Source organism: Stylophora pistillata, chromosome 1 (assembly GCF_964205215.1).
Source record: "Stylophora pistillata chromosome 1, jaStyPist1.2, whole genome shotgun sequence".
Classification (NCBI taxonomy): Eukaryota; Metazoa; Cnidaria; class Anthozoa; order Scleractinia; family Pocilloporidae; genus Stylophora; species Stylophora pistillata.
Genome location: NC_142519.1, coordinates 16489584 through 16514751, shown reverse-complemented (window position 1 = coordinate 16514751; position 25168 = coordinate 16489584). Strand labels below are relative to the sequence as shown.

The 25168-nt window shown below is 36.9% G+C and overlaps 3 protein-coding genes and 1 pseudogene across 3 annotated transcripts; 3 read left to right on the top strand and 1 right to left on the bottom strand.

Annotated features, from left to right (window-relative positions):
- Positions 1-123: 123 nt before the first annotated feature.
- Positions 124-22056, top strand: LOC111338033 (uncharacterized). The gene is made up of 15 exons (XM_022944437.2): positions 124-271; positions 747-925; positions 1921-2157; positions 8810-10138; positions 13085-13330; positions 13585-13716; positions 14174-14269; positions 15611-15711; positions 16167-16228; positions 16570-16648; positions 17262-17367; positions 19097-19211; positions 19559-19713; positions 20459-20567; positions 20811-22056. The coding sequence occupies exons 2-15, from the start codon at positions 899-901 to the stop codon at positions 21116-21118; spliced, it is 3102 nt and encodes a 1033-aa protein (XP_022800172.2). The 5' UTR covers positions 124-271; positions 747-898; the 3' UTR covers positions 21119-22056.
- Positions 2164-8898, top strand: LOC148741434 (uncharacterized). The gene is made up of 3 exons (XM_088761400.1): positions 2164-3367; positions 3561-3772; positions 3932-8898. Exons 2-3 carry the CDS (start codon positions 3589-3591, stop codon positions 4060-4062), a joined length of 315 nt encoding a protein of 104 aa, XP_088617526.1. The 5' UTR covers positions 2164-3367; positions 3561-3588; the 3' UTR covers positions 4063-8898.
- LOC148741433 (uncharacterized) lies at positions 17940-19090 on the top strand (annotated as a pseudogene).
- Positions 21866-24155, bottom strand: LOC111338035 (solute carrier family 25 member 44). Its single transcript, XM_022944438.2, has 2 exons — positions 23252-24155; positions 21866-22778 (listed from the first exon to the last, which is right to left on the bottom strand). Exons 1-2 carry the CDS (start codon positions 23948-23950, stop codon positions 22590-22592), a joined length of 888 nt encoding a protein of 295 aa, XP_022800173.2. The 5' UTR covers positions 23951-24155; the 3' UTR covers positions 21866-22589.
- Between the last annotated feature and the right edge of the window lie 1013 nt (positions 24156-25168).

Below are 25168 nucleotides of genomic sequence, written 5' to 3'. Positions count from 1 at the left end.
TTTGAGACTAAAAACTGAGTGTTGTTGGCTCTAACGGTTGTTCAGCTATTTGCTTGGTATGTTCTTGGTTCCTGGCTCGAGCCAGGCCCCCATTAGGACTTCGGCCTGTTCATTATATTCTCGATGATTTTTCGGTTTTGGTGAAAATTGCGGCCGGTTTTCAAGTATCTGCGTGGCCATGATACCATTTCCTCACAGATCAGCTAACGGTATATGGGAGAGGGTCAGAGGTTTCTAAGGTCATGAAAAAAGGCTTTCTTCTCTCTTGCATGTAAGTACAGATTCAAAAGTCTATCGACAAAAGTTAAACTTTCCATGACTGACGTAATTAAAAGCAACACCTTTCTGCTATTTCTTAGGACCGTTTAGCAACACCTTTTTTTTTCGCTAAAACCTTCAGTTCCGTAATTCAATTGCGGAATTTTAATTTATCCCGTTTAAAGCTCATAGAACCAGTTACCGATCGGCTAACCTGTGATTTGGGGTTCTTTTTATTCTGGAAGCGCGACCATTACAATCTCGCGCTCCCCAGAAAAAGAACGCCTAATTGCAAGTTTCATATCTATCTCCGTTCGTCGAACTCATGCCTCAAGTAACAGTATTGGAGAGATTATACCAGAATACTACGCCACAATTTTATTGCCAAAGGACTTACAAATAAACAGTAATTAAAAGTGGACAAAATCGAAAAACATGAAAAGAAAAAACAGAAATTAATATTGGTGCGACTGGCTTTTTCTTGGCAGGAGAAAAGCAGAAGACGCAAGGGAGACTGGTTCTACAAGCTTTATTTGGGAGTGTTGACCAAATATGGAACATTTCCTCCACACTCGAGACTTGAGCAGGAATCGAACGCACAGGTTCAGCTCATCTGAGAGTGAAGCCTTGTCCCTTTCAAATGTCTGATGGAAAACAGGAGTCAGAGGTTATTTATTGGTTTTCTTCGAGTATTACTAACGTAAAAATAATACTAAATTTGTATCATTTGTTTTCGTATGTCGTAGTTTGTTTTCATTTGATGATCAACCTTCGCGATCGATTATTGCTTTTGTGCAAACTTCATATTCCGTTGAGAATAGCTCGGGTAATATAGTCCAGGGGAGTTATGGTTCCGTCATTGATCCACATAGGATTGCTTTTAAAGAATATATTATGATGGTGGTGAGGCAGAAAAGTTATGTCGTTAAAAATTTAGTAATCGTGACAACCTCATGGTAGGGTATCTCCATAGAGAAACATGTTCAACACTGAATTATTAATTATTACCTTTAAAGCTCTTGAAGACTTTTATACTTGATTTGGATCATTCCTACGAGCCTCAGGCTTTGCTTTTGTTTGCTTTGAATCTTTCTGCTAAATAGCTTGTAATGAGGTATTTTTTTCCAAATTCTCAACATACAGAATCTGCCAGTCTCCAGCATAAGTGAGCAATTATAATAATATTGAATTAGTAATGGTAAAAGGAGGAGTGGAGTCCAATTTGTTCTGTAATCATTTGAGTGAATAACAGAATTGGATGATGGGAAAACATGATTCTGATTAGTTAATTACAAATATGATAACAGATGGAATATGATATCACTAAGTCCTGTCACCAATTACTAAAACTGCAACAAAGTTTGAGAAACAAAATAACCTTTGGTTATATATTTTCATTAGAAAAAAAAGAACTCAGCAAAATTTGTTAATACAGTGCGTGCTGGTGACATGCAGTGTCTGGTTGCAAGCAGGATGTGTACACCGTCCTATTAGTGGTCAAATCAGACAAGTAGTAACCACTCGTGATTAAGAATATTTTTACTGTTTTGATTATTGTTATCTTGAGTAGTAACTTTGACAGCTGATTATACATATTATACATAGATTATGTTCCAATTTTGATTGTACTCTGAGAATTAAATGTGCCTGTTTGTTTTGCAGAAACTTGTTTCAAGTTCCAAACTTTCTGCTACTGTTCCTGCATTTGTGCCCAGGATAGCAAACACTGGGTCAGTACCTTCTGGAAGTCTGGTTATTGGCTCTACACTTTCCCCTCTAGTTCCAGAGTTCAAACCATCCAATGCAACTTTCTCCCCTCCTTATGCTGTTTCATTTTACCAACCATTGCTCACTTATGATGATCATTACAACAGCCAGAAGAGGATTGAATACAAGCAAGTAAGTCATAGCGACAGTGCTATATCAGCCCAAGGAGTCAAACAGAGAGGGATACTTAAACAAATATACACCTCAGTGGAGGTGGCTAGTGGTGGATGTTTACCTTGTTGCTTGAATTTGTGGCAAGGTAAATATCAACCACTGGCCACAGACACTGAGGTGAATAGTTGTTTTAGTATATACAAAACTGTGAAAAAACATAGCACAAAATGATGCTTCTAACTTACCAATTCCTGCAATGATCACATTATTTTAAAGTGCAAATCCGATGAGAATTGTCAGGAGGCGAATAGCTAAAACTCAATTCAAACGTTGAGTTGCCAATCAGGGTGCACCTTCAATGCTATCAACTGTTTTAGTACATACTAACATTTTTCTTTTTCTTACCTTTTAATTAATAAAAGTGTATTATTGTCATTATTATCATCATTAGGCAACCAGACATTTTGCACAAAAGAGTTTTTGCACAAGTCTTTCTGCACAAGTCTTTTTGCACAAGTCTTTTTGCACAAGTTTTGGACCGGCCGCACAACTATTAGTAGTTATTTCACACAATAATTGTATGTTGATAAATATCAACATAAAAGATATACTGATTTATACTGATAAGATATTTCACCTTCACATGTCACTTTCATTAAAATCCAACAGAGAGACTGTCGATATTTATTTACGTAATAATGTTAAAGTACACATGACTCGAAATTTTACCCCCCTTGTTTTTCTTACATTCAAAAATATATGTTATGTGAAGTATTTCAGCCAAAAAAAGTAAGTCCCAACGTTTCACGAACACATTTTGAAATGCGATTAAAGTTCACATTTTTTCTGCAAAATATGGGAAAAGAGCCTGGGAACAAATAATAGAGCTGTCACGTCACTGATTGTGTTGGAGATGTTGTTCCCAGTGATCAAGCTGTTGTTTTGAGTTATTCTACTTGTCGTTTACGAGCTAAATATGTCGGAAACCGATCACAGCGATCAAGAGTTCTCTTGTACATCATCTGAGGATGATGTAGAATCATTCTCAAGTTCTGAAGAAGTCAGTACAGGCATCATGGGCGAGATAGTCGCTTACCAAGATGAGCCTTTGGCAAACTCCGATGAGAGTGACAGCAACGGACAAGAAGAGGAATGACGAGGATGAAGATGGCTTATCTTCTGCCACTTTATTGTGAAGATTTGAGAAAACGGACCCTGCCAGTACGTGGTAAGTGTGTCTTACGTTGTTCTGATGTACCCCGTTTGTATACGCTAAAGCTAAAACGAAACATGATGGTGAAATTACAACCAACCTTAGGGATGCTCTTGCATCCGGCCTTTCAATTGCACTCAGAAAATTAGCTTTTATTTTTTTCTACTTGAGAACCAAATAAGCTCACCATGGTTTTATTTTTCATCAGGTGTTCCATTACCCAGTGCAGTGATGCTATGCTGGTCTCAGCTCGCGAGTTTAGGTGCTGCATGGAAGTGGACTGTGCACATGGAAAACTTACATTTGATGGAAGTATTGAATGGATATTGTGCATCACACAGTCCGGAGACATGTGGCACCATTACTTTGGGGCAGAAATGGGAAAACGTACCGCCGCAGAAATGGCACCTCTGAAAACGAGTGAGTACAATTTGTTTACATAACAGCAAGATTTACAATTGGTAAATAATTTTTTGTCAGCCTCTGTATTCAAGACCGTCCTGGATGTTTTTTTCTATCTGCAAGACAAATCAACTTGATTTTCTCACAATAAATTATGTCTTCAAACCTTTATCACAGATTTCTTAGAGCTACAGCCTACAGGTGGCTGGTTCAATGGATCTTCAGCTACTTGGGCTGGAAGAATAGTAGGCCATTGCCAGCATGTGTGTACCACAATAACAGATCTAGGTGTGAGTCCCACAGCATAACTGGATATACATCAGCAGAAGAAAGGAACTGAGATGTAATCATTATTGTCCTATTATTTCTAATAGAATTTTACAAATAAATTTGAATTGACTTGCTCCACAATGGCTTATTTTTGCTTAGCTTACTACACTCAGTAATTTAGGCTGCAATAAATCCTTCATGGGGGGGGGGGGGGAGTTTACTCTCTTATATGGGCTACATCATGATGCACCACTGGATAGAGTAAGGTTTTTAATCCCTCCACCCTGCATGGGGTATATAATTTCAAGCGCGGCTGTCCTAATTAGGGTCTGACAGGGTACCGCTGCAAGACTCGTTGAGTATGATGTTTATCTGTATTTATTTAGAAGGCATTAAATTATTTTTCAGAACAATATTGTTGTCAGTACCTTTAAGTTGCCCTATCAGCATTGTAACACAACTGCATGTTGACAGAATTACTTTCAGCACATCCTAATGACAGGAAGAAACAATAGGTGTGTCAGGGTTTCAACAACCCTATGGCACCTTACACCCAAACATGGGTCAAGTACCCCCCCTCCCCCCTAGCCCTGGCCAAAAATGCACAGAAGACTATCAAAGTTAGCAACTGCAAATTTTGGGTCCCTAGCATTTAAATGTGAACTTTTCAAAACAATATCAAACAAGTTGCCTAGTGCTCAAAAATTTGCTATGATGACATTTGTGCATGCTCTTTCCACGTTAGGCATCCATTAGTGTGGGGCAGTTGTTATGTCGATGTCCTAGTTTTTTGCATTTGCTGCAAGTGTAGGTCATTTTCTTTCCTGGAGGTTCTTTTTCAGCAAGTTTAGTTTGTGAAGACTGCATGGAATCTTGTTCAGCAACTACTTGAATAAAAGTAAAAAGTAATAACAAAAAAGGTGTCTGTTTGCATTTCCATGCTCATGATTTGTAATTTTGCAAGAAACAATATGTTCTTTTTTTTGCTAGTTCTGCCACCAAATAATCTTGGCAATAATTAGTCAAATATAAGCTGGCAATGTAGATTGCTTTATCCCTCACATCGCAATGCCAACTGAATGTCAAGCAAATAAAATCAGAGCAAATATTTCCAACAAGTAATGATCACTACGAGTTTCACGGTCAGTGAAGGAGAACAACTGTGTTGTTTAAGACCTCTCTGACCACCTGAAAAAAATGATAAATTTGTGTACAGATTATTAAATAAGAGTGGTAATATCAAGATCGAATTCATCAAAGTAAACAGGATCAGTAGACGTGTTGATTGCGATTAATTATAAATTATTCGAATGTAACTTACCCTCCTCCATCCTCGATCTGTCCCTTCTGGGCTATTGTCTTGCCTGACTGCGACATCAATCGTTGGGAATGCTCCCTTCTCAAGCCTTCGAACGCTCGGCTGATCTCTAATGCTGATCTTTCGACAAAAGCTGTTCGGCTCAAAATGCACAGAACACAACACTGAGGATGAATTTCATCCATTTCCTTCTTAAAATTTTATTAGAAGGAAAAAGATGCATTAATATGCCCGGGGTTTGACTTGAATTCATGCAGCTGACTAACCCAGGGCCACCAGCTACACAAGATTTCCTGGAGACTCTCTGAGTTCACTTATCCGCCATGTTCCCGGGCGCAATCTACACAACTGATGATGTCACAGAGGAATTTTGGCCGCGCAGGAATTGTCGCATATTTTTGGGAAAAATGCTCAACTTGGAGCCGGCAGGAAAACTACTAAAGCGCTTCCATGAAGGTTCTAATACCAGAATTCGATCAAGTAATACCTAAATTTTAATAATAAGAAATAAAAATGGGGGAGGAAAATTTTGAGTCATGTGCACTTTAACTTCAACTAGATCAAAATGCTTGTGAACACAATCACTATTCTTACTTGAAGAAGGGAACAAATCTTTCTCTCTTTGAAAATGGAAAGAACTCTATATTTGAATGATTACTTCAATCTATTACTTTTCCTTTGTTAAACAAAAAAGTTTTTAGTTTTGACAGGACATCATCCACTACAAACATATAAACATCGACAACCCACACTAAGGACGCCATGTTGATTTAAAAGTAATTGTCACCAATCACCCGCTTGATCATCTTCAAACTTAATGTTTCATTGATCTCTAAGAGTTTCAAATAAGCTTTTGAAAACTTGCTTCTTAGATCTTCATTATATAATGATAATTAGGCATACCAATAATATGTACAGCAAAAACAGTGCAACTTTAATACCTTGATGTTCAGGGAGTGCTTCACATCGATTGTCAGCACATGCAAGTGTTGTGATTTGACAATTTGAACGTGTCAGTGTAGGTAGAAACTAGTGATCTTGTAGAAAGCTAAGTTTGATCTGTAATCTTTTTAAAGATTGTAAAGTCAATTAGTAACCTTTCAAATTATTCTTATAACAATTCCTTAAGCAATGGAGAGGTCAGTATCGATTGATAAGCATCATAGCGACCGTGATTTAAACAAATGATTTCACGAAAGTTTCAAAATAATTCAAAGATTATACACTAGCCATTCGATAAGTAATCATTTAAGCTTAAGATCAAAACAAGTAAAGAAATCTAGATGTATATAACTTAAATGAATATAGGAAAGGGCTAAATTTCTACGAGTCTTGACCAAGTAGCAAGTTAAAATTTGCGTGACTCGTCTGGTAACATGGCCACTATAGGGCCGAGATGTGGATATAATTGTTTATCAGAGTTCATCAATATCATCCAAAATGCAAAGAAAAGCAATATTCAGTGTGTAATAATTATATTACAGCATTCATAAATTAATTTTGTAAATAGGTCTTTAGTACTTTTTTAATAGAAAGTGAAACAGTTTGCACATTTTTACTTTGACTTTAGAGGAGGGGGGACTGGTGACAATAACTTTTGAAATCAACATGGTGTCCTTAGCATGGACTGTCAATGTTTGTATGTTTGTAGTGGATAATGTACTGTAAAAGCTAAAAAGTTTTTCGTTTAACAAAGATAATATAATAATAATAATTTAATATTTATATTGCGCAAATTAACATGTTGATATGATCAAATGTGCATCACAACACTGTTCAGGGGACTTTGGCCAGACTGCATCAACAGTTTACAAACAATCGAAGGAAACTTATTTGAAGATGCCCCCTTCACCCAATTCCCAGTAAACAGGCCAGACCACGTCACAGTAATCTTGTGAGTGGGTTCTTTAACGTCCCCTGCCCAACCAAATTATCTAATTAATAGATGCAGGAGACGGGACCTACAGTTTATTCGTCCTTATCCGAGAAGACTAGAATGTCTATCCATTTGTTATTAAAGAAAGGTAGCGCATTCTCCTCAGTTATTTTAAGACCTTGAGTGTTAGTCCGGCCAGGGCTCGAACCATCAACCTCAACCTCCCGCACAACAGTCAAGTTCAAGTCCAAGTTCAAGTTCATTTATTTGTTTAAGCAGGTTGATTAATTGGCAGCTGTAATAGCTGATGTGGACCTGCTGTCCTAACCCACCCATCCCACCCCAGGGGAGGACATCCATCACACAGTAATCTCGTGTGTGGGAAATTAACGTCTCCTGCCCCAACCCTGCAGGAGACGGGACCTCCATTTATTCGTCCCTATCCAAGAAGACTAGAATATCTAACCATTTCTTGATGTTATAGAAAGGTAGCAAATTCTTCTCAATTATTTTTAAGACCTTGAGTGTTGGTCCGGCCGGGGCTCGAACCCTCGACCTCCCGCACTACAGTCCAGCGCTCTATCCATTGAGCTAACCGGGAGGCGGTTAGCCCAATTGGAAAGGTAATTAAGGAAAAGGAAAAGTAATTAAGTAATCGTTCAAATAGGGAGTTCTTTACATTTTAATAGAGAAAGATTTGTTCCTTTCTTCAAGTAAGAATAGTGATAGTGTTCACAATGCAAGCATTTTGATGTAATTAAAGTTATTACGTATTAAACAATATCTACATTCTCGTTGTTGGATCTTATTGAAAGTCCTTATATATTTGAAGACAGTAGAGCTTTTATTTATGCGGTGTATATTAATTTTAGTTATTTGTTTTGGAAATATTATTGTTTTATAATCAATGTTATTATTTATGTTATTGTCATCACTATTTTAATACTTTTAAATATAGTTAAAAGTTATATACTGTAAAAACTCCTAGTATAGTTTTAACTGTTTTAGGAGTAAACCTATTAAAGCATGAAGCATTAAAGCAAAGTGACCTGTGAAGGTGAAATATCTTATCAGTATCAATTTGAATACCTTTTGTATTGATGTTTCTCGCTAATAATTATTGTGCGAAATGACCATTAAGAATTGTGTGAGCAGTCCAAAACTTGTGCTAAAAGACTTGCACGAAAACTCTTTTGTGCGAAATGTCCTATATTCCATCATTATCGACACTGCAGTCCTCCTCTTCAGGCAGTAAAATTTGGTGCCTGTACTATTACCTCCTATAATTGCTTGGATTTTCGTAAAATTTAAGAAGTCAAAGGATTGCCCTAGTGGTTTGAAAATTTATTTTACCTGTTGTGCTTGAAATAAAGGAGAATATTGCATTGTCATTAGAGTTTACTGAAATATCCCTCTTAAAATTTAAAAGTAGAAAATCAGAATTTTTTCTGTCTCCAAAATAGATATTCATTTTGATATATTTACCACATGAAGGAAGATACTGTTTTTCCTTGGACATGTAAAGAATCAGTATTATTGGGAAACCATAATTATGCAAGATCACTGATTCAAAATTGTTACTTTTCCCCAGAAAAACCAAGGAGATTATTTAAAATCCAAGAAAAGCACTGCTAAGGCTGTTACTTTGAAGAAAAAGGAAGAAATTTTTAAAGAAGAAACTAGTGTGGAAAATGGGGCAGATGAAAACCTCACCACAAACACAAAGAAAAAAAGACGTAGAAGAAAGCAAAAGGAACCTAATGACTCTACTCAACAACAAACCAAAGAGGAATTAAACAGCAGAGGCCAAACAGAAGGCACACAAGGATTGAATGTTGAAAAAGATAAATCAGATGGGACAGAACACAACCATGCCAACTCAACTCACGAAAGTGAGCAGTTTCCTAGTCTGCAACACAATTCTTCAGTTGTTGATTTCTCCATAAATAGCACTGAATGCACAAAATCAGATACCACAAACTTAACAATAAGTTACAGTGACAAAGTCAAGAGTGTGGCAGCAAAAAATGTGAGCAATAGTGGCCATAGTGCAGTGACAGTGAAGTCTTGGGTGAAGGATTTTATGGAAAACAACCCTAGAAGGAAAAACAAACACCTTTTGAGCTCAGATAATTTTGATGGTAAGAAGGTGTCAATTGATAACTTGAGCTGTGCAGATAAAAAAGATGATCAGAGCGATGATCAAGAGAAAGGACCCAAGGAAACATGGAGTGCATTGAAGGATAAAGGATATGAAAAATTAAAGCATGGTGAAATCTCCAAATTAGGAACTAGAACAGTGGATCAATCTCCAAGAATGGCAACACAAAATCAAAGAAATAACTATGTAAAAAAATTGACTTGCGATAATGATGACAACTGGAGACTCAAGAGGAATGATACCGATGCTGTGCGACATCCTACTGTTTCAAGCAAAATGGAATCTTTTAAGAGTTCAAACATTAGGAGTACTGATACTGACTCTGGGAAGAAGAGAACTTGTCAAGAAAAAATCAAGGTTGATGGACAGAAATGTGACACAAGACATGTTGCACACAAAGAATCGGGCAGTGTTACTGCCAAGATTGAGACTTCAAAGAAACAGCAAAACTTGAATGGAATGAGTTCAGTTTTATTGACAAATGAGAGTGATACAAAACAGTATGATTCTAATGTTAAAAGGAACTTTCAGTGTAACCCTCGGGGAACATCTGATGAGAAAGAAAGCTCATTGTTTGGTTCTTCAAACAGCAGAATGGAAGAAGGTGACTTTCCCAATTTATCTGAGAGTGTAAAAATTAAAAGACCTTTTACTGTTGACAGACAGGCAACTGAACTCAAGGAAGTAATCAGTTTTCACAAACCACCATCAGCTCCTTTGTCTTACAGTGCTGCATTGAGAGCAGTTCCTAAACCAAAGGTGAGTTACAAAGTGTGCATGAATGTTTAGTAAATAGCTGGAGTACTACCTTAAGATATTATCCCTTTGTATTGTGTTCCATCAGAAATGACCTACAGTAGTGATAGTAGGGTGCAGTAGTGAACGTTGATTTTCTTGGAATTTAAAGGCCGGCCATTTCCATCCGAGATCCTTTGCAGTCATTTGTTTTTGTTTTGGAATCGCCCTATTGTTAAATGGCGAACTCTGATAGTCATTCACAAACACTATTAAAAAGAAAAACAAAGATTTGGTGAAGAACACAGTAAACAAATTTGCAGCTAAATATTTGAGACTGAAAATCATAAATCGAGTCTGTGTATAAAACTTGTACGAAGCTTACTTGATGTTGAAGGAAATTGTTTGGCTTCAACACTAAATAAAATATAAACAAATAACCAATATTGGCCAAAACTGATTTACTTTACGCATTTCAATTATAGAATAATCACTTCTACAAATAAGATCACTTACATACATATCTCGGGATCTCAAGTAAAAATCAGTCAAATAATTATTCTCACCTCGAAAAAATCTCCCCAGAGTCTCTAGTTCCATCGTAGGAACAATGCAATAACATTTCTGCAAAAGCACTGTCTGTAGTGTTACCGAAACCCATGGTTGTTTTCCTTGCCCTCCATAAATCATACACAGACTCTTAAAGTTGAATAACCTTTGCCAAGCCGGGCAGACTCGGCCTTCCTCTAGACCGCTTCTTCGGTGGCATCAACTTCTCAAATGATGTTTTTCAGTGTCATACATGTAAGAATTAAAAACTATTTACTGATATGGATACTATGATAGTTTGTTGTTCGCGCATGATTCAAGATGGAACTTTGAAAGCCCTAATTAGTAAGATGGAAGAAGATATCAAAGCAGTTCCGCAACTACGAGGAAAATAGCGTATTTTTCATATATGAAAAATGATCCGGGCACGGAAGGCATCTCGGTTGGAAATGGGGCTTTAAGTTTACTGGTTGCTTTAAGCAATTTGATACTGTTGTAGATGAGAATCCACAGAGTAACTTTTATCATGCTCAGTGATTGCTTTTGCCGACAATAAAGCCATTTTTTTTGTCCCTTTTGTTGTTCTAGCATCAACTTCCTAATATTTCCCTTATGCTGAACAGGGCTTGACACTAACTTTTCAACTTACTAGCAAAGTGGCTAGTGACAACATAGATGTTATGACAATTTCAGTTTGTTTACTAGCCAAACTGGTTTGTGAGAATCAAAAACCACTAGCCAAAACTGAATTTCTACAAGTTCGTAGCTGGTTGGCTACTGCTAGTGTGGAGCCCTGGCTGAAGGGGTGTTAAGCTTGTAAAGTTCTTGTTACATTGTAACAAGACTGGTTATGAACACATAGAATATTATCAGCTGAATATTGCCTTAAAAAAACACCAAATTCTCAGGGATAACCAATGATAAAAAGTGTCTGTTCATCAGTTGGGAGAATTAGCATTTATATTTTGAATGATAATGGGATAATACAGCTCCTTCTTGTGTGTATTCTTTGAATTATGTCCTACTGCTTGATGGTTAGAATGGCAGCTGAAAAACTGCACCAAGGATTGAAAACTGCAGGTTTGAGAAATGAGCTTTTAAAAGGTCATTGATTCACAGTTCCCAGCACAACCCAGGCTCCAGGGCCCAGTTGTTTAAAGAGGGGGAAACACTATCCAAAGGATAAATAATTATTGCTATCCAGCAAACAAGTGTTGATAAAACATGCAGCGGTATCCATGGACTAGAAATTTATTCAGAGGATAGAGCTATCCAGCCTTTGAACAACCAGGCCAGTTGTTCAAAGAGTGGGTAATGTTATAGGCTGAGGTACAGTTGACTCCCGATAACTGGAACCCTTGCTAACTCGAACCTCGTTCTAACTCGAACCAAAATCGATTTCCCATGGATTTCCGTCATACATTCACTGTAATTTTACCCTCGGTAACTTGAAGCCTCAGTAATTCGAAACTCCAGCTAACTCGAACCAATTTTCATTTCCCTTCAGGTCATTTTCTAGTATATAATTTTACCCTCAATAACTCAAACCATGTCTGTCAACACATGACAAGTCAAAACACTGTTGTCCAAAACCTTAAATTTATTTTGAAGCAGCCGTGTGAACTGTTTCCTTTCTTTTACATTGCACAATACATGTCAGTTCAGTTCAAGTTCCGCTGGTTTTCACAAAGTGTTGCTTCCTAACTCGTTTTTAAATTGCACTAGGTTATTTGTACCAGTAGCCCGACATTGTTCTCTAAAGACTTGAAAAAAAAACCTCTACGGTTTGCAGTTACTGGACCTCTCCCCGCTGCATTCCCTTGTTATATTTTTCACATTATGTTGCATTCTGATTTATACAGTAATTTAGAGATGTAAATTCTTTTTGTCACTCGGCTTTTCTATACTGTAATCAGATTTGATTAAAATGTACTCTGCATATAAAGAAAAACATTTAACACCTTTTTTTCTGTTATTTCCGGTTATTTTTTCTCAAATCCCGATAACTCAAACTCCTGATAACTCAAATCTTTTTCAAATTATTTCCCTTGAAGGTTTGAGTTATCGGGAGTCTACTGTAGTTGTTGTTGGAAGGGTAGATAACCCTATCAGTTGGTTAAATCTCTATCAATGGTCGATCTCGATCAAAAGTTGCCCTTTGAACAACTGGGCTCAGGAGCACTAATGGATACTATGAAACTGTTAAGGAAATGTGACAAAGTGCTCACAAGAAACCTATGATTGACAAGCATACTATTTAAAAGGAATAACATGACCACAGACTCCTGGATAAGCTTTGGCAGCTATGCTAGGCAGTCATGTACATGCATACAGATCTGTTCGATTTTTATAACCGTTATACAGTTATTTAACTTATTAAGTTGTCAAGGAATAATTTTGTGTATTTGTATTACTTAACAGCCAGTTCCAGTCAGTCCATCACAGGACAGTGGACAGTCTATCAAGGAGGGTCGTGGTGTGTTGCAGGTTTCGTCAGAAGCTATAATGGATGCTGTGGAAGATGGTGAAAATCAGAAAAAGAAGAAGAAAAAGAAAAAGAAAAAGAAATCTTCAGAGACTGGAGAGAAGGCACAACAGAATGCATCTTCCAAGCGAACTGAAAAGCCTATTCAAGTTGATCTTGGTAGCATGCTGAAAACAATTTCAGTAAGATAACATTGTGTTCTTAATGCTATGCCCATGAAAATAGGAAAGCATATGGACAATTGATTTTGTACTGCATTGTATAGTTTTCATCTCCCATATGTTGTGGTTCCAATGTTTTCTGGATCTATAAATTTGACTTTGATTTTTAGTCATCTCAGATTCATTATGGTAGGTACCTTAGGTTACCATTTGATGCTTTTTAGTTTTTGGATGTAGCAGAACTCGTTGTAGAAATACTTTTTTCACTTTTTAAGATTCCTGAAAGAAAGCAAAGTGGTAAAAAGCATGTGATATCCACCGGTGTGCTACCAAGTCAGCTGTCCACAACTGCTGAGGCAAAATCTCCTGTGAAGAATGCATGGTTACTTAAGAGAGAACAGAATAAGGTACCAACAATAATTTTTTAGTATCTTTAAGTCTCTTAGAAGCCAAGAATTTATCTTGAATCTGACAGTGAGGTTCATTTGACAGTGGCTAGATACAGTCAATGTATGCTCTGTGATGGTGTGGATTTTACCATCCAGACCAGAAATTTAGTGCTGATGAAAAGGGCTGCATTATACACTTTTTGATTAGTCAGAAATTGTGATTGGTGATACTTTGGCACAGGTTAGCTCTATAATCAACTGAGAATTGGATTAATTGTTGTCATTATTATGATCTTTTAATTACAGTGTTAGTATAGTTCTTTACGTATGATGGACGATCCTCGCAGTAGATAGCGCTATAGCGCTATCTACTGCGAGGATCGTCCATCATACGTATCAAATACCGCAGTTCAAAATATATGATTTTCATATATTTATTCTATCTCAGTATAGTTCTTTATTTGAATATCATCAGGTCCCTCATAACATGTTAGACTCCACTGCACCAGTTATCAAACGTGGCAAAGAGCGAGAGACTCCAGCAAGGAAGAAGCCAAGTGCTCTGAAAAAGGTATACATATAATAATTAATAATTGTTAATAATTGCAAGGAACTATCTAGACATTCAATTTGAAAGTTGACCTTCTTTTAATTACTTTTTTCATGGGTGAAGAAAAGAGGGAAAAAGGGTGGGTGCTGATACTCCTGTCTGCCAGGAAAATATTTATATACAGGGTTCAATAAAGGATGAAATGTCCCAACATTAATTCAACTTCAGAATTGCATTCTATAGTTGGGGGAGGGGGAGGGGGAGAAGGTGTAGTTCTAGAAGTACCCAGTAACAGTCAGGGCCGGGTTGTTAAAGCTGGGTTAAGATAACCCATGGTTATTGTAAAATCTTACTCCAGATCTGAAAGCTTTGAAAGAAAATTCAGTATTCTTGGTTTTTACATGTAATAAAAGCAACTTTAAATTTCTAAGCTTTTGTGTGACAAGATATTAAAATGGCAGTAGGGAATGCTGTACATAGGTTAAAAAAAAGTGACTTATCTGCTGATATTTCACATCTAAACAGTCCTTAAGCTTGTTTGAGAATAAGTAGTCATAGAGGCGTATGAGCTTCTAGAAGACGACTACCTGCTTATAGTAAAACTCGATGACATATGATTTTCTTAGATTGCGGCTGGCATATTTGTGCCTATCGGTGGGACAAAAACACAGCGTCTCCATACAAAGCATTATAAATTGGAGTAAAACATTTCTTGGAATATCTTCCAAATGAAATATCCCATAGACCTGAATCTCTGTAAGAGTGTTTGAACATTCAACTTGGTTTTTTTCTTTTTGATTCTTGACTTTATTTGTTGAATGGTTTTGATGTTGGTGTGATAGTGAAAACCGGCAATAAATGTTTTTTGTCTGCAATTGACAATTGGATGCTAAAGTAAAGCAAAAATTATCCCAAAAATGGTTTGAATAAAGCAGTAAAGAAACCCAGATTGAAAATTTAACCTTGGATAAGCACTAATTTGCCTTCCAACATCTGGGCCCACAAGTTTAAGGTAAATAGTTGTGAAAAAGATCATGAAATATTATGAAATTTCCCCACAAATGATTTAAAATATTCCAATGATAATAATTTATTCAAAATCTTTATTGTATTTAATAGCATATGGTTTGGAACTAGGACTACCAGTCAAGAGTTAAGGATGAATAGTTCCAGAAGGATTTCTTTTCAGGGAGTTAGTGACTACTGCATTCTGCAATGACCTTGCAGTCTCTGAATTTAAAAGATCCAGTGCTGGACATGTTCATCATTTTTTTCAACATTGTTAAATATTAAGTAATTGTGCAGTCGAATTTCACACAGGAAAGATTCAAGGGGATTGTTTAATTAAATTGTTCTCTGTAGATTATTCTGAAGGAAAGAGAAGAGAAGAAGAAAGCAAGAGAAACTGGAGGAACATCGGATACTGACAAAGACAATGAAGTTTGTGAAGATAAAGAAAACAGGTGTGTGGAGGTTGTCAAGGTTGCCACACCATTCCTATAAGGGCCTCTACGCCATTGGTGGAAAATTGGTGGCATGAAAAACACAAGAAAGTGTTCATCAATACCTTGGGAATCAAGAGTGCCAATTTGAAAGATAAATTTTTGTTCTCAAATTTTGCAGCTTTCTGAACTGCCTAGATGTAGGGAAAGGCCAGAAACTACCATATGCTGCTTAGAAGTCCTGCCTCAGCTTTGTTAATAACTGAAAAAGTGAAAGATGGGCTCTGGAAATGTCAAAGAATGTACAAACTCAAGTGAAATGTAATGGTAGAGGGTGTTGGTGTGGAAATGGGAAAAAATGATACAACCATGGTTATTTGAGTTAAATTAACTGCCCAAGCTAGATGAGAAATGAATATTGAAAACTTCTGTTTATAACTTGAGTTGATCTTTCTTTCTCTTTTTTTTTTATTTAGGACAAATAACCCTGAATTTGAGAATACTGTTCAAGAGGAAGACGTGCAGAGTCCATCAGAGGGTAGAGTAAAGTGTATACAAGAATAAAAAGAAAAAGGAAACCTGTTTCAGACAAGTGACAACTGGCAAATTGATTTTAAAATGAGAAAAGAGCTGTGTACCTGTTAACTTTTCAGTTTCTTCCTGCATAAAGGAAGATCCCAAGCAGCTTAAACCCTCCATCCCCACTTTACCTATGATAAAGCATATAAGGCAATAAGTCACTTCATCTCTTCTTCCTGGCAATAACAATTACAATCATGATCCTATTTATGCATGCACAGTAATGTACGCATAGCTTATCATATAAGTACATTCAGAGTGACTGATTAAACATAACTGAGTACCTGTCTTTCTTTTTAGAGGACACATCCGGGGCAGAAGTATCTTCTCCTACAGATCAAGAAATAGCTGCTGAAATTCACAGTCGCCGTTTTCGAGAGTGAGATTGTGCTCGTTACATTTTTTTAAATTCTTACACAAAATGTATTTGCCTTTTAAATGCATAATACTTGCCAGCTTAAGAAAAGGAGCCTGGAAGTTCTTTAAAAAAATGTCTTATTTTTGAATTTCTTAAATGATTATAATTGATTTTGTTTAAAATTTTCCAACTACTAAAACCTGAATGTGTGAGACACATTTTTGGATTTCTGGTAACAAGGAAAAGTAGTTATTTGATTTGCTAAACATTTTTTCATGGTTGACTCCCTTTACCATCCTTACCTTTAAGTAAGGAAGAGCGCAGTAATGCTATTTTTCAGTTGTACTTCCCAAGAAAAATAATTGCCAAGCATTGAATTACACCTTTGGTGCACCTTGACAGTTATACAAGCATGAAACAATTCTGGCATTATTGTTTCTGTTAATTATTGTGAGATAACTTATGTACTTAAACAGATAATTTACTTCCTCTAATAGATCTTACACTGTCTCACTTTTGGAAATTTATAAATTCACTTTCCTTTCATTGCATTTTCTGATTTCATGTAATGGTCCTGGAAAACAATTTGTGCAATGAAATTTATGCAATGAATATTGCTTTTAACTTTTTTCAGGTATTGCTTTCAAGTTCCAGATAAGGAGGTGGACTCTGTGACAACTGAACTGTTGAGAGAACTTGTACGTTTTCAAGACAGGCAGTTCCACAAGGATCCAGTGAAGGTGAATTTTTTTCCACTCTGATAATAGCCCATTTCTGAATTACCCTTGGCCTCTTTTTCAAAATGAGGCCTGGTGCTCAACCATTCTTGTAATAATGAGTTTAATTTGCATGTGAATGAAAACTTATAATCATATGAAAGGATGAGCACCTGGACTCGTTCTTAAAATGAGGCCAAGGATAATTCGGAACTGGGCTATTTAAGCCTTTGAACACTCACATTGACCAGTGCATAATTTCTCCTTACAATTTCACCCCTGAATCACACTTTGTGGTCACAAGAATAAAGAAAATGATCACCAACAACAGAAACTCTTAGTTGATGAGCAAATTCTCCTTGTCGGCATCTTAGGAAATGTATAGAGGGAGTAAAGGGTTATCTCTTTAAAAGTGCCTTTGAAACCTACCTTTTTGGCATTAAATTATAAAAATAGAAGTATGTAGAGGGTTTCTGGTAAGATTTGTGGGTGATTCTGATGCATCTTTGTTATTTTACGAGGCGATAAAAGTCCAAAGTGGTATCGAACTTAGACTCCCCGTATCTCTTTGGCTGCATTAAAGAGTACTGGAACCCATGACGTAATGGTAGTAACACCAAGTTTATCAAAGAAGCAAAGTGATTTTTGAAGCTACTGTTTTCAATCTTTTTAGCCAAAAAATGCCATTTCGATGTGTAGTTTGGGGTTTTTCAAATACCCCTGACTCAATGAAGAATATTTCTCTCCACAAGATTCCTATTGTGACACCATGGTGCCCAGTCCCTCTTTGCTTGGCCAGACATTTTATCTGCAGATTAAAGAGCTTGATAAAAAATTCAGAAAAGGGCAAAATACCACAAATGATGCAAAAACATGTTTAAGAGTCACTATATTTTGATGTAGAATAGAAAAAAGATTATAAAGGGGCATCTACAATTTCTGTAAACATCTACAATCTATGTTTACTCACCTTGGATACCCAAGTTTGTTAATGAATGGCATCATTGATAAATGTGATTACCCCCCCCCCCCCAACACAAGAGGCTAAGACGAAACCTGTTACTGATGAAACTTTAAGAGCCAGCATCCCGTTTAAAGATCAAACCTCAGCGAACTCAGTTAAAAAGCAGATGCAGGATCTCAGTTCTGAAATTGGCATTGATGTACGACCAGTATTCACCAGCAAGAAACTTGAGCATGATCTTAAGCTTAAGAAATCAAGCCACGTATTGTCAATCAACACAGTGTTGTTTATTGTTATCAAAGTGATTTGTGCAATTCAAATTATGTCGGATATAAGACATGCCATCTATTTCAACGCATTGCTGATCATCGATATTCTGCCATTGGTCGTCATCTGAAAGATGCTCATGGGAATGTTAACTTACTCAGTGAGAGCCAATTTCGGGTGCTTAAAAAATGCAGCACGAAATGGGATTGCCTGGTCAACGAAATGTTGTACATAAGAACAGTAAGACTGAATTTAAACACCCAGAGTGACTCCATCAAGGCTAAGCTCTTTGTTTGACTCTCAATGACTCTTAATTTATTCATTTTCTCATCTAAGTATATATATCTTAGTTTTGTTATTTCATTCTCACTTGATAATGACGTTCTGGAAACCTCTAAACATTGTGTAATGTTTTCCAATATTTTATCGCAGATTTTTATTGTAAATATGTTGTTACAAATCTTTACTTATTCGATGTTGGAGTGTAAAAGGTTAATTGCTGATGTTGGCTTTCTTTTATAGGCCAAAGCAAAGAGAAGATTTGTGCTAGGCCTTAGAGAGGTCAGCAAACACCTCAAGTTAAGGAGGGTGAAATGTGTTATTATCTCCTCAAATGTGGAACGAATAAAATCTGCTGGTAAGTTGTTATTCAGAACATTTTTAATCATCAAGTCATTGCAGGTGGAAAAGTAAAGTCAGTCATCATTCTCCAAGGTTAAACTTGCAGTGTTTTATCGTGTTAACACTTTTGTTACATTTTTTTTGTATTGGTTAATAGTTGTCAGGTTTCTTAAAATGGAAGTGTAAACTTGCAATTATTTTATTACTCTAAAGGAAATTAATGTGTCATACCTGAAAACCTGGGTCAAGATTATGGTCCTTTATGATGTTCCTTGTAAAATTCCTGAATTAGAAAACTCTAAAATGAAACATTTTCGAATTATTTAGAAATAATTTAGAAGTAATTGTAGTGATATTCTACAGGAGGTCTAGATGAAACCTTGAGCAGTATAATAATGTACTGCCAAGAAAATCAGATTCCAGTGGTGTTTGCTCTGAAACGTCAGTTGCTAGGCAAAGTACTGTTGAAGAAGGTTCCTGTCAGCATTTGTGGGATATTTAACTACGATGGAGCACAGGTAGGGGAAGTAAAATTGAGTAAAGTTTTACATAGCCTGATTATGCAAGCTACTGCATTACCATCACTTTTCAGGCAGATGGCAACACGGAACAAACTGTTGAACATTTAGCTGGTAGAGAGCAGTCTAGAAAGGAATAACTTAGCAAAATGAAGAGACAACATAGGGACTGAAAGAAGTGTCAGTGTTGGAGAGCTTTTTCTTTTAAAAGGATTGCAATGATGACACCACTTTTAAACGGACACACACATGCATTTGAATCTATGATATACAGCATGGATGCACACAAAACAAGCTAAATGCCCTCATGCACTTATAAAAATACCAGTTTTTCTTTAGCTCTATTCTTCAAGACACCTCTCCATGATTTATCTGTGAAATGAATGGTAAACTGGATGTTGGTGTTTGTGTAACCACAAACAGGAAATTGCTTTAAATACATAAACTGCGATCACCTGGGGCAAAGCTTTAGTGTTGGTTGTCCCTAACAAGTATGGTCTGTATTTATTAATTCTTTCACCACCTGTGACCCTATTAGAGTCCAGTAAGGAAAAGTGCTCCAAACACCAGAGGCCCCTTTAGCAGCCAAATGAGTTAAAGGGTTTTTTTTTTTAATTATGCCAGAACTTTGTTCAGCCATGGGAAACAGTGTTTGTATTTGAGATATTTTTCCTCTGGCTTGTTGCTTCCATCCAACCTCCCAATAGTATGTCAGGCTCTGAAGATACTTAAATTGTTGACACAGGAACATTTCAAGAAACTCATTGAGCTGACACAGAAAGCAAAGGAAGCCTATTCTGAGAAATGGCAAGAAACTAGGGAAAAACTTGAGCAGTCCCAGAGGGAGTCAACAGGTACAGTGTATGCTATTGTAAAGGTTCTTCATCAGACTGAGAAATTTATAAGAGACTTAAATGTGTCAAGCTGCTGTAGTGAAGCAATCAACTCCCGAAACTGTTACATTCTATAAGCCTTGGAAATCCTTATAATCAATTTTTAGAAGCTCCTACCCCAATTAAAATAAACTTTTAAAGGTGACTCTCATTTGGCATCTAAACATTGATTTGCTTCTACCATTCTTGTCTCATTGACAAAAGCTGATGCTAAGATGTGTAGTGCTGGGGAAGGAGAATATAACCAGTTTTTATGCAATGACACTGGAGGAGAGGACACCAAGAAGACACACCATTTTGAGGATTTAGTTGAAGCTGGCAAGGATGATGATGATGATGGAGATGATGATGGTGATGATGATGATGATGATGATGATGATGATGATGATGATGATGATGATGATGATGATGATGAGGAGGAGGAGGAGGAGGAGGAGACAGAGGGTAGCCATGACATTGAAGGGAATGGAGGTGGCACAGTAGAAAATGATTTATTTGTTCAAGACATGTAGTCAGTCTTTGCAGGCTCTAAGTTGATATGAAATGATCTCTTCACTATCGATTTATAACCTTAAGTCAGTCCATATTTACATGAGTGATGCCAATCATACAAATACAACAACAGCGAAGCTGGATTCTGATTCTTTAAAAACCAGTCAATCCAACTTGTAACAAATTTTAAGGCACAAAATATATCTTGTTCATAAATATTTCACTATAAAAATGTGAATTTGACCTTTTTCTATGAGAAAATGAACCTGAAGTTCATTTAACAGTGCACAGTGCAAGCTTTATTTGAAAGTGATAATTAACTGCAAGAGTTGTGTTACGTGCTCCCTAAAATTTTTGTTTTTCTCAATACATACATTTGTTAGAAGTTGTGAAGCCAGGTATGCCAAACTGTTGTTCGAAAACATAAACTCAGTGTTTGAGCTATGAGCTTAAATTTTCTATTGGTTAAAAGTTGATGAGGGAAACTTGGAATCAGCTCTTACATAAAGAAATCTAGCCGAAATAATCTACTGGTAATAGAAATTGTTTCCGTACAAATTTACTGGTGACTGAAACCTTAAAAAACAGACTCGTGTTTTTATTTGACAGTGAGACAAATATTTAGGAATAGATAGTAAGTCGAGTAGCCAATCAGATGGAAGCATTTTTGTTAGATTGCCACAAAATTTACTCTAAGATGACAGATACCCTATGAGGTTGTAGTCTTGATTTTGCATACTGGTAGATAATCTCATATAATACATACACAAGGGGAATTACTGTTTTATTAAAATGATTTGATGCCAGCTATATTATTTATTGTGATCCAGTTAATTTTAAATAAAATAACATGATACAATCATGGTATTTTTGCATTTCAAGGTGTTACCGGTATGTAGAGTTCAGTGGTTGATGTACGTAAAATTGTACTGATATCCAAAGATCTCATAAATAAATACAAATGTGATTCTTTCACAGCTACTCAAATGGTAACAGAATTTTGCTTCTGCACTCTATGAAGTGGTTGCAGCATTGTCCCTGACAAAGCAGCAAGTTCCACAGACTACATCAGTCAAAGATGCATTTATCATCAGACACATCCCTGATAAATCAACTGATGCAACCCCTACCCTCCCTTCCCTACCCTCCCTTCCCTACCACCCTTTCTTTAACAATAAATTTGCAAGGCAAGGACTGTGGTGCAAATCAAGGGCACTCTACATCTCTCAAGTAGTAGATGCAAAGTTGAAATATATTTTATTTGTTATTGTTACAGTGTGACACTTCCATGTGGAGGGTGCAGCAAAGGTTGATCTGTATGATAAAACTGAGGGTAAAATTGTTAGAATAAAACATAGCAGGAGTACTCAAGGGGATCCTACACCCTAGAAGACAAGCACGAAATTAAACCCCAGGATTCTCCTCACACCCTGTGTCTACCCTTGCTTTAATGATGCAAGTAGTTGTTGGACATTCTGTGTCGTATACTCATTACCTAAACAAGTCAATTGATTGCTCTTTTAGGCTGAGTTTCTTGACAGTTTCATATGCAGCTATCATGATAACACTTGAGGGAACCCAAGACAATATACTAGCAAGCATTCCTTTTGTCAATGACTTTGGTCCTTCTTTCTTGAGTAGTTCTTGAAAAGATCTGGTCATTGATTTTCCACCTTCAACCTTAGAAATGAACAAAAAACAATGTCTTTGCTGAAAATAAAAATATTAGCTACTAGGCTTAAATATTGGCCAAATTATGGCTCCACCACATTGGGGATCTGGATCCCTTTGTAGGGTCACAGTTTGCTTAGTGTTCAAAGAAATTGAGATGTTTAAATGCCCAAGAAGAGGTATCAATTTCAGGATAGTACAATTCTGGAGAGGGGCAAGCCCTTGTTGGTGTAATCCTATTATAAACCGTTAGTTATTTCCCCCATTGTTTGTACTGGCCCTAAAACAGTTAAAATCACTACTGATTTGAGCATTACTTAAATTCTTAAGAAAAATGCAGCGTTAAGAGTCGCTTAGGATCATGTCTGCCTGGACTCTAAAATGACCTTGTTGGTTTTAGTTGTGCTGCACTTCAACTTGTTACATCGACTCTAGTGTCATTTGTATGTTTTTTATTTCGTGTTGGATATTCCTGTGATTACCTGCAGTCTTGTTTTTACAATATCAAAAGGATTCCCAATGACGGCTGCATTCAACCCTGAAAGTCCACCAGCAACGCTTTGAATTAGAAGATGAGATGTACCATGTGGGGCGTGATCCCCAATTACGTCTATGTATACACCATAAGAGCCCCACCAGACAGCGCTCCACAATGCCCCGGTCAGGAACGAGAGGACAAATCCGCGGTAGAACCCACTCATACCGTGGTCTCTGAACACGTCTGCAGAGATGTGCAGAGCTCCCTTAAGTTTTGTATTGCTTTCTCCTTGTCCTTGAATCATAAGCTTTTGAGAAATCACTTCGATTGGATTGGCTAAAAACTGCTCCATCAGCGCCGCGACCCCGCCGGCTACAAATCCTCGAGTGCCATCACCAAAGAAAGACATTTGCGATCGTGAAACTTCGTAGCTTGTCACGTAGAAATGCCCAGTTAAAATACTCATTTGGTTCACCAGGAATCCTTTGTAAAACCCCTTAAGTCCTTCCGATCTAAAGGTTTTAAAAACAGCATCAAGTGTTCCTCTGTAGAGAGCATTTGTCCGCTGCACTTGCAGTCGAGTTTTTATCACGTCTGCTGGGTATAAAAGAGTATTTACTCCAACGAAGAAAACACTTCCGTAAGTGTAGTATTTAAACTTGTCAATATGCTGCCACTCTATTTGTTTGACTTCCTCTGGCATTTAGAGAAGAACGAAAGATTGCCGAAGCAAATCTCTCGTACAGACATCTGCGCGGGAACGCGCTGAAATGTGAAGCACAGCGAGTGTGACTTCTTCCAATTATTACATCATCAGCAGTGTTACGTCTAATAATGGAAAAGTCCATTAACGTAAAAATTTGACTCCTTTGATCTAATCGTTTTCCACCACACTTATAAATAATTATGTGTAGAGTGCATTGCGTGACAAGTCCACGGTAAGTCCACGCTTTTCTGGCAGGTCACGCAAACTTTTGATGTGAGAAAACTAGAGAAAACAAAAATCCGGGCAGCTCCTTGCCCATATGCAATAACCTTCTTATCATTTTAACCTTTTTTTTCTCTTTTTGTTTTGCTTTGTTTTTATCTCTTTTTTCCAAGTGGGCATTTGGTCACAGTTCCTATGATTGCTTCAAACTGTATTATGTTTTAGGATATTAGTTTGGATAAATTTTTCATCAAGTAAGCTAGTGCACTTTTCCATTGAGTTTTGAAAGAAATCCTGGATTTCAGCGGTTTTGTTTTGCAATGAGTCCCTTTGATAGTGCAAGGGAATGATTAGGAGAGAGGGAGAGAGGTCACACTGTATTATACACAGAGCAGCTACCTTACTGTTATAAAGACATCCACGCTGTGTTTTACCGTGACATTTTTTTTGGATGATCAGTGGGTGATTCTTGCCATGGAGAATCTAACATTCAAGCTATTTCACCGTCTTAACCATGTTGCATGTCGTTAAAACTGAAAAGAATATTTCAGCAAGAGGGATACAGATCTTCCCCTAGCTACACCCCCTTAATATACAGTTGCTCTTGGTTATCTACACCTCAACTCCTTGGTTTCCCTTTATAAATATCGTTCTGGTCTGCCTTCCATAAGCTCAAATTTGTTACCAGACTATTTTTCCAAAATATTTCTTTCTTTCTTTACATTGAACCAGTGAACAGCCCCATTTGGGGAGAGGTGGTTTAAGCTTGTTAGTGTAATGATTTCTCTTTCCACGATCTTATCATTTAGACAATAAGGTTAGTGGCAACACACCCACAGAAAATACCAGGAAATGACCTAATAAGAAGGGTACATTGGAATTTTTGGTTTTGCAGTTTTGGCCATTTTTTAGTTCAGTTTTTGTGCCAAAAAAGCTTTGGTTTTTCTGTTATGGTGCTCATCGCAGTTTGCAGATATTTCCTTTTTTTAACAT